Genomic DNA, 9240 nt, shown 5'->3' with positions numbered 1-9240 from the left:
TGCAGGCTCCTCTGCCGGCTGGAGCAGGCTTTGGCACAAATTCTTCATTTTGCTGCAGTTTCTGCATCTGCAGACTGGGAATAATGGCCCCTACTTTACAAGGTTGGCGTATGGGTTAGTCAGGTCATATTCACAAACTTGCTCAGGTACTTCCTGACACACAGCAAGACCTCTCACATGACTGTTTGAGATCCCAAGCCATTCGTTGGTCTATGGACTGAAAATAAAGAGAACACAAAGCAAGAAGAAAAACATCCTTGACTCAACTGAGTGTCAAGAAATTAGGGGAAATATTAGTAAGCAGCCCCAAAAGACAATGGCAGAGGAGTGGCCGGGGCTGCTGACCCTTGTGGTCCACGCAGAGGCCGGCTCCAGCCCTCCGGCCGGCTCCCTGCACAGTCCCACAGCCCCATTCAGTTCTGACACCCGGGGAGCTGCAGGAGCTGAGCTGCGTGTCACAGTTCGTGGTGAGCATCCTCAGGAAACCGCCCCAAACACCAACAAGGAAAACGCCTGGGGCCTTGTGCTGGGACAGCACACACCCTTGAGAGCTATATAAGCTCCCAGCACCCAGACTCCTCACTCACTCACTCCCTCCTTCCATCCAGCACCCAGACACCAACTGCTCCCTCCCTCCCATCTGCCCCAGCTCAGCCCCAGCATGGCCGCGTCCACCATGTCCGTCTGCTCCATCAACCTGAGCTACGGCAGCCACATCTGCCTGCCCGGCTCCTGTGACTCTTGCTCCGACTCCTGGCAGATGGACGACTGCCCAGAGAGCTGCTGCGAGCCCCCCTGCTGCGCCCCCAGCTGCTGCGCCCCGGCCCCCTGCCTGACCCTGGTCTGCACCCCAGTGAGCTGTGTGTCCAGCCCCTGCTGCCAGGCGGCCTGTGAGCCCAGCCCCTGCCAATCAGGCTGCACCAGCTCCTGCACGCCCTCGTGCTGCCAGCAGTCTAGCTGCCAGCTGGCTTGCTGCACCTCCCCCTGCCAGCAGACCCGCTGTGTGCCCGTCTGCTGTAAGCCTGTCTGCTGCAAGCCTATCTGCTGTGTGCCCACCTGCTCTGAGGGCTCCTCTTCATGTTGTCAGCCGTCTAGCTGCCAGCCGGCTTGCTGCACCTCCTCCCCCTGCCAGCAGGCCTGCTGTGTGACCGTCTGCTGCAAGCCTGTCTGCTGTGTACCCACCTGCTCTGAGGGCTCCTCTTCATGCTGCCAGCAGTCTAGCTGCCAGCCGACTTGCTGCACTTCCTCCCCCTGCCAGCAGTCCTGCTGTGTGCCCGTCTGCTGTGTGCCCATCTCCTCTGGGGCTTCCTCTTTGTGCTGCCAGCAGTCTAGCTGCCAGCCGGCTTGCTGCACCACCTCCTGCTGCAGACCCTCCTCCTCCGTGTCCCTCCTCTGCCGCCCCGTGTGCAGGCCTGCCTGCTGCATGCCTGTCCCCTCCTGCTGTGTCCCCTCCTCCTCCTGCCAGCCCAGCTGCTGCCGCCCAGCCTCCTGCGTGTCCCTCCTCTGTCACCCCGTGTGCTCCCGCCCAGCCTGCTGAGGCCTTTCCCCAGCCCAGAAGTCCAGCTGCTGCCAGCCACGTCCCCAGGCTCACTGGGCACTGAGTCCCTCACCTCTCCCACTACTGGCCCCTCGGCTGCCCTGGTATCCGTCTCTCCCTTGAAGATGTGTGCACAGCCTCTCCTCCCCTAAGCCCTGGGGGCTCCTGCTAAGCTGCAGGGGGCCCGGCCTCCACCCACTGCCCCCTGCTCCTCCTGGACTGGGTCCCACATTCCAGGCCCTGTGGTCTCACCTCCCTGGAAGCTGCTGCGCCTCTGTGGCCATGTGAGGACCCTGCTTGGAGACCCTAATAAACACCCTCCACGTAGCCTGGCTGCACTTTGCTCTCTCCTTTGGGTCTTTCCTGGTTGAACTGCTGGCCAGCAGGACCGGAGGCCAGGACTCGGGCCCAGCCTCCTGGGGCCCTCGCGCCCAGCCCTGCTCCAGGCCCGACACACACTAGGCTGGCGCTGGTACCATCCCCGCAGGAATGTGCCGGTCCCAGGGAGGGTCAACGGCATGGCAGTCCCCACCCCAGCCCAGCAGGCAAGGCCGTCTCCCAGAGCCCTGGTGGGTGAGTGTCAGGGCTGGCAGCAGGGGCATTCACAGGCACAGCCCCCCCACCCCCCCACCTTTCCCTGAGGGGCTGCCCTCCCTGTCAAGTGGGCGCTGGCTGGATACGGAGTCCAGGCCCCAGACAGAGAGGACAGTTCGTTCCACCTGCAGCCGAGCCCTGCAGTCGTCAGGGAGATTCAGAGGCGGGGGGCGGGGGAGAGGGGGGCAAGCTCCCAGGCTCAGCTGCCCAAGTCTCCTGCCTCCCCAGCTCCAGAAGCCGCCCAGCTTCCTTCTACTGCTCCTACACCTCCCGTGTCTGAAGCCTGCTGCCCAGACTGTGAATATCTTGAAGTCTTTTCTAACAGAAAATAGATAAAACTCCAGCCTGGGCAACAGAGTAAGACTTTGTCTCCATTACAAATAAAAAGACCAGGCATGTGGCTCACGCCTATAGTCCCAGCACTTTCGGAGGCCAAGGTGGGAAGATCACTTGAGCCCAGGAGTTGGAGACCAGTCTGGCCAACATAGTGAGACCCTGTCTCTAAAAATACAAAAATTGGCAGGGCATCATGGCATGTGCCTGTGGTCCCTGCTACTCAGGAGGCTGAGGTCAGAGAATCACTTTAGTCGGGAGGCAGAGGTTGCAGTGAACCGAGATTGTACCACTGCACTCCAGCCTGGGTGACAGAGTGAGACCCTGTCTCAAAAAATTAATTACTAATTAATTAAAATAAAAACTATGTAGCTGGGCATGATGGCATGAACCTGTAGTCCCACCTACTCAGTGCGCCCATCTGCTGCAAGCCTGTCTGCAGCTGAGGTGGGAGGATCACTTGAGCCTGGGAGATCAAGGCTGCAATGAGCTGTGATTGAGCCACTGCACCCTAGCCTGGGTGAGAGTAAGACCCTGTCTCAAAAAACACAAGGTGGGTGGGGGAACGGGTGTAACTGAAATCTCCTCCCTCGGGTCCAGCCTCTGACTCAGCACCGCCTCGCATCTCCCAGAGGAAGCGGCTCGTCGTGACCCATCTCACCCCCAGCTCCTCCAGCACAGTGTTCTTCCCCTCCCTCCTCCTGCACTTGGCCGAGAACTGTGGTGCTGAGGATGCGGTCCCTCTGTCCTCCCTCTGCTGGCCAGCCCTGCTGTGCCTGTCTCCCTGGGCTCCTGGGGCACATCTGTCTTAGCTCCTGCTCCCATTCCTCTGCCTTTTCTCTATGTGTGGTCTCTCCCTGCCCCAGCCTCCAGGCCTCCACCCCAGTGCCTGCCCTGGGCTCCCGGCCACGCTTGCAGCAGCCTCCAGAGGTGCCCCAGATGGAAGGGAAGCCGCACCTGGCACATCTGAAGCTGAGCTCCCATCTTCCTCCTGACTGCCCTCTCCCCAGCCCGGCAGGCACAGCTGGACTCCACCTCATCCCCTGCATTGCCCAAGGCCCTGCCACCTTCACTGAGCTGCCAGGCCTCTGTGGGATCTACCCTGCCGCTCCCCACCACCATTTCTTTAATTCAGGGTGACTTTGGCCCCTGATCTGCTAAACCACTCTGGGCCAGCAGGGCCAACAGCCCTGTCCACAGGTCAGAGCCTCCCAGGAGACGCCCCGTGTGTCCGGAGCTCCCATGACAACAGAGATTCTTCTACAGAATTTCGTTTTGGAAGAAAGCATGTTCTTGTCTAGTAGAAGATGCCGATTTTGGAGAAAGACAGGAGGAACCTGGTAACTTCAGGAGACACTGCGCCTTCCAGTCCAGGTTTCCACCACCGTGACTGCTAGACAGCGGGATGCGAGGGGAAGCCAAGGGCCGGCCGGCAGAAAGGCTGGTGCCGCGCTGATATCACGTGTGCCTGGCAGGGACAGCGGTTCTGCTGTCCTCGCCAGGGCCCCTCCTCTGCCGCCCCCACCCCGCCACAGTCCCTTAGCATTGAAGGGCTGGAGGGAGGAGGCCAGTCCAAGTGAGAAGGGCCGAGGAAGCAGAGTCCTCCCCGAGCACCCCTTGCCAACCAAGCAGCACACGGTGAGCAGGACCTGGAAGCCCAGGCTGCCGCACGAGGACTTCTCTTTTGTTGGAACGTCACGGTATCTGTGAGGTCGGTGGTTTGAACCTGCCTTGGTGCCGGGCAGTGTGACCTTTACGGTTAAGGAACTAGGGGATCCCTGAAGCCTCAGCCCTCAGTGTCTGCTCAAACCCACTGCAGCAGCGAGCCCTCCATCTAAAGGCGCCCCAGGCTTTCCAGGCTTGAGAGGAAATTCCAGCATCACTGTTAAGCTCCATATGGACTCGAGGCCAATAAAAACAGTGGCCGACCTTTGGAAAGCCTTCGTGACCTGCTTTGAACCACATAATCCTCACATGGCCTTGTGGGACGGGTGGACCGTGACCCCATCTTGAAAAAAGGAGACTGCAGCCCACAGGGTGATCTTCCAAGGTCGTGCAAGCCGAGTCAGAGGTGAGGGGTGGACAGAGGCAGAAACCAAATGGCCCGGGCAGAACACGGGGAAAGGAGGCGTGGTGGCCAAATGGCGCTCCCCAGAAGATGTCCCCACCCGAATCCCTGGAACCGGTCAATCTGGCCTTATAGGAAGAAAAGGCACTTTGCAGATTAATTAGATTGCAGATTAAGATCCTTAAAAGGTTTTTAAATTGACAAATCATAATTGTACATCTCCACGGAGTTCCAAGTGATGCTTCCATACAGACAGCGCCAGCGGTCGCCTGGGTGTCCGGAGCTCCCATCATCTCCAACATGGACTGTGTCTCTCTGTGGGGAAGATTTGATACCCTCCTTCCAGTGACGTGAGACTACGCATCTTGCTGAGTGACAGTCACCCTACAGTGGTCACCAACCTCTATGGCACCAGGGGCCAGTTTTGTGGAAGACAGTTTTTCCACCAGCCAAGAGGCGATGGTTTGGGATGAATCCAGCACGTCACATTTATTATGCACTTTGCTTCTATTATCATATTGTAATAGGTAATAAAGTAGTTATACAACTCACCATCATGTCAGATCAGCAGCAGTCCTGAGCTGCTTTTTCTGAAACTAGACGGTCCCACCAGGGGGTGATGGAGACAGGGACAGACCATTAGGCATTAGATTCTCACAAGGAGTGCGAAACCTAGATCCCTCCCATGCGCAGTTCACAGCAGGGTTCGCGCTCCTCTGAGAATCCTGTGCTGCTGCTAACCTGGCAGGAGGCGGAGCTGAGACGGTCACGCTCGCTCACCTGCCACCCCTCCTGCACTGCGGCCATACAATTCCTAACAGGCCACAGGCCATACTGGTCGCCAGTACCAGGGCTGGGGCCGCCTGCTGTAGAACACTAGACCTTGCCCCTCCTGACCAGCTGTGGTTCTGTGCCCTTCAACAGGCCCCTCCTGTCCTCCCTGCCCCGTCCTTCCAGCCTCCAGCACCTCCTGCCCTGCTTTCCTTCTGCGAGATCCACTCTCTCTGTCTTCCATCTCTGAGCACAGTTCAGAGCCCTGAGATGCGAGATGACCCTGGCTTAGCCAGGGAGACCCTGAAAGCCATCACACGCATTCTTATAAGAGGGAGGCAGAGAAACTTCACCTGGGAGAGGCAGTGTCCATGTGAGCACAGGGGCAGAGACTGAAACGAGGCAGGCAGAGGCCACCATCCACCCCCCAGAACAAAAGCAGGAAAGGAACAAAGACCCTCCCTGAGCCTCCGGCAGGGAGCACAGCTCTGCGGACTCCTCGCTGTCTGCTCAGCAACACCACTCCCAGGCACCTGGCCTCTGGAATAACAGAATACATTTCTGTTTTTTAAACCATCAAGTTTGTGCTGAATTATTACAACAGCCACAGGAAACTCTGCCAATGTGTGTGAAGCTTTGTATAATCAATGTAACTTGCACAATTTCCAGGTGTTCTGGTTTAAAACATCATTGAGACAACAGTAATAATGAAACGGAAACTGGAAATGGAGCCCCAGCCTTCTAAGGGGTCAGGTCTAGCCCCCTTCAGTCCCTGGCAGACAAAGATGCTCATGGCCTTCCGGACCTGCCAACCTCGCCTGATGACTCCTAGCCCCTTGTAGGGCCTCCCTGCCTTGGGCTCCCACCGTCTGGTGGCCATGATGCTCCAGCTGCCCCTGTGTGCCCCACAGGTACCCGCTTCCTGCCACTGTGCAGCTCCTCACTCTGCACCTGCCCCAGGGCGGCTGCCTCTGTCCCACCAGCCCAGAGCCCGGGCAGCCTGAACGCAGTGGTGCCCGCCCACTGCCTCCCTGAGTGGACACCATGACTTTCATTTCTGGCACAGCACCAGCCACTGTCTCCTGACCACCAGCGAGCAACCCAGGGGTTGTCCAAGTGTCCATGGGCAGATGCTGCAGCTTGGCCACCAGGAAAGGTGCCCTGGGCATGAGGGTCTGTGCCCCCACACGAGAGCAGCAGAAGATGCAGAGGCAGCACCAACCACCTCCATGACGGGCAGCAGAGGCAGAAGCCAAGCCCATGGGGCCTCCAGAGCCCCCAGCTTGTGACATGCAGCTCAGCCACACACCCCTCGCCAAGCCCCTGCTGAGCCAGCACCACACCACAGGCGCTGTGAGCAGACGTGGTGGAAGGGACTCACCGCTCAGTGATGAGGCCACTACTCAGCTGGACACCGACCCCCCTGGTCCCCTGCCCACAAACACAACCCCGCAAGCTGGAGCCCACATGTCTCGGTCAGAGGGAAAAACATGTGGGCTGCTGGTGCCCCCGGAAGCATACAGACATCCGGGGCAGAGCCTGAAGGAGGAACAGTGGGTCCCAGTCACGGGGGGACAGCCCTGGAATCACCACCCTCTCTTTACCAGTGGAGACCTGGCAATAAACACAAATGGAAGGGGACTATGGTCCCGGAGCAGGGCTCACACATCAGCCATTCCATGAGCTCAGAGTCCAAGTCACCTTGTCACTGGGTCCCCCAAAATGAGAGCCCGGCACCCAAGAGTTCAAACCCCCGAATGTGATCCTCACCCACCCAGTAAGTAGGCCCAGTCAGGACTTGCCAGCCCAGACCCAATGCAGCCAAGGCATCTACGGGGGGGGGGGCGCGGGGGGGCCTCTCCAGGGAAAATAAACCAGCCCTGATGACGGCTCCCAAGAACCAGCTCCAAACACGAGGAAAGAGGAACAGGGAGAAGCCTCGTGCTGGGACAACACACGACACACAGAGATACGAACACTCCCAGCCCTCAGCGCCGCACACTCCCTCACTCACTCACCCACTCATTCTGGTCTCCCCCAGCTCAACCCCCAGCATGGCCGCGTCCACCATGTCCGTCTGCTCCAGCGCTTGCCCTGACTCCTGGCAGGTGGACGACTGCCCAGAGAGCTGCTGCGAGCCCCCCTGCTGCGCCCCCAGCTGCTGCGCCCCGGCCCCCTGCCTGACCGTGGTCTGCACCCCAGTGAGCTGTGTGTCCAGCCCCTGCTGCCAGGCGGCCTGTGAGCCCAGCCCCTGCCAATCGGGCTGCACCAGCTCCTGCATGCCCTCGTGCTGCCAGCAGTCTAGCTGCCAGCCGGCTTGTTGCACCTCCTCCTGCTGCCAGCAGGCCTGCTGTGTACCCATCTGCTGCAAGCCCATCTGCGGCAAGCCTGTGTGCTGTGGGGCTTCTTCTTCGTGCTGCCAGCAGTCTAGCTGCCAGCCAGCTTGCTGCACCACCTCCTGCTGCAGACCCTCCTCCTCCGTGTCCCTGCCCTGCCGCCCTGTGTGCAGGCCTGCCTGCTGCGTGTCCGTCCCCTCCTGCTGTGCCCCCGCCTCCTCCTGCCAGCCCAGCTGCTGCCGCCCGGCCTCCTGCATGTCCCTCCTCTGTTGTCCCATGTGCTCCCACCCCACGTGCTAAGGCTTCTGCTCAGGCCAGAAGCCCAGCTGCTGACAGGCATGTCCCCAAGCACCAGGCTCAGGTCCCCGCAAACCCTCCCACTGCTGACCTGTCAGTACACACACGGGTACTCACTGCACTAGTATATACCGCAGTGTACAGGCTGGCTGACCTCACACCCACAATCCCCTCCAAGTCAGGGCCAGGCAACCTCTCCCATTATTGAGGGGCCCTGGGTATTCCCTGGCATTCCCCCACAGCCACAGGAGGTCCCTGGGCCTGCCCCCTGCCCTTCTCCTCCAAGCCATCGGCCCCCTTGCCCTCTGCATGCCTCACACAACAAATACCCTGGTCTTCCTTGCTTCTGCCCACCCCTCTCCCGGCCTAGTGCTCTATGCGGTTCTTTCTCAGGCCCTCTGTGCTGACACAGCCCTGGCTTCAGCAACCCTGGAGACGAGCCACGTCTTGGAAGCATTTCCAGGCTCTGAGTTCCAAGGCTCCCGTCCTGGCAGCCCAAGCCTCCTGGATCTGCACCTCCAGGCAGCTCTGGGGGCAGCCCTGCTGTGAGTCCAGGATTCAGGTGGTGATGTCTCTGGTGGCATATCTGGCCAGAGGGCTCCTTGGCAGGAAGGTCCTGGTGTCCCATGTCTCCCTATCCCTGGTGAGTTTAAGGAACCCGGGGACAGGGCCAGCAGCAGACACAACTGAAGCTGAGTGTTGCTACAGTCTACCAGCTCCTGGGCAGGCTGGGGTGGAGTGGGGTGGGGGGGTGGGGAGGGTGGGACCTCCCTCTCCCCTGCAGCCCTGGCATTTTATTTAAATGCCCAACCTCGCCTGCAGTGCTTGGGAAGGCAACAGCTCTTCTGGGGCCCCAGGTCCAGTCAGGTGTGGCGGAGGTCTGAGAGAAAGAGGTCAAAGGGTCCGTGACCTGGGGACCCCACGCTACGGGGTCTGGGGCCCAAGCTGGTCACTCTTTGGGGGTTTCATTTGGGACCAATGTTTTCAGGAGCCCCAAGGGTCCCACACCCAGCCTCACTCCCCACCAGAGCTGCTTCCTCACCTGCTGCCGCCTCCACACTAACAGCAGTGCCCCTGCCTATCTCCTGAGCCCCCCAGCTGCAGCGGAGCTGAATGGGGTACCTGGAGCTGTAATCCCAGGAGGCTCTGAAATCCAGCAAGACGTTCCCAGGACCCTCAGCACAGGTCTAAGATCACCTGGCCTCAGTCTCCCCTGGAGAGCCTGGCAGAGATACCCTCGGCTTTTCCAGTCCCACTCTCCCCGAAAAAGGGGGTTCCCAGAGACCCTCAGTGAGAAGAGAGCC

The 9240-nt window shown here is 59.9% G+C and overlaps 1 protein-coding gene across 3 annotated transcripts; it reads left to right on the top strand.

Annotated features, from left to right (window-relative positions):
• The first annotated feature begins 646 nt into the window (after positions 1–646).
• On the top strand, positions 647–7979 carry LOC108311270 (keratin-associated protein 10-12-like). 3 transcript variants are annotated; one of them, XM_017538685.2, is made up of 2 exons: positions 647–1276; positions 7649–7979. In XM_017538685.2, exons 1-2 carry the CDS (start codon positions 662–664, stop codon positions 7937–7939), a joined length of 906 nt encoding a protein of 301 aa, XP_017394174.1. In that variant the 5' UTR covers positions 647–661; the 3' UTR covers positions 7940–7979. The 3 variants fall into 3 exon arrangements, with proteins under 3 accessions (XP_017394174.1, XP_017394176.1, XP_017394175.1); XM_017538687.2 differs by lacking the exon at positions 7649–7979 and having other exon boundaries at positions 654–1024; positions 1136–1847; XM_017538686.2 differs by lacking the exon at positions 7649–7979 and having other exon boundaries at positions 654–1165; positions 1262–1847.
• The last annotated feature ends 1261 nt before the right edge of the window (positions 7980–9240 follow it).

The sequence above is a fragment of the Cebus imitator genome, unplaced genomic scaffold (genome assembly GCF_001604975.1).
Source record: "Cebus imitator isolate Cc_AM_T3 unplaced genomic scaffold, Cebus_imitator-1.0 Scaffold112, whole genome shotgun sequence".
In the NCBI taxonomy this organism is placed as follows: domain Eukaryota; kingdom Metazoa; phylum Chordata; class Mammalia; order Primates; family Cebidae; genus Cebus; species Cebus imitator.
This window is presented reverse-complemented; position numbering and strand designations above follow the sequence as displayed.

Bases quoted from the DNA above. Each gene is read 5' to 3' on its own strand.
- LOC108311270 (XM_017538685.2), top strand. From the start codon at position 662: ATGGCCGCGTCCACCATGTCCGTCTGCTCCATCAACCTGAGCTACGGC. The intron at 1,277-7,648 runs GTCTGCTGTGTG...TGCTGCCAGCAG, and splicing joins AGCAGTCCTGCTGTGTGCCC to GCCTGCTGTGTACCCATCTG.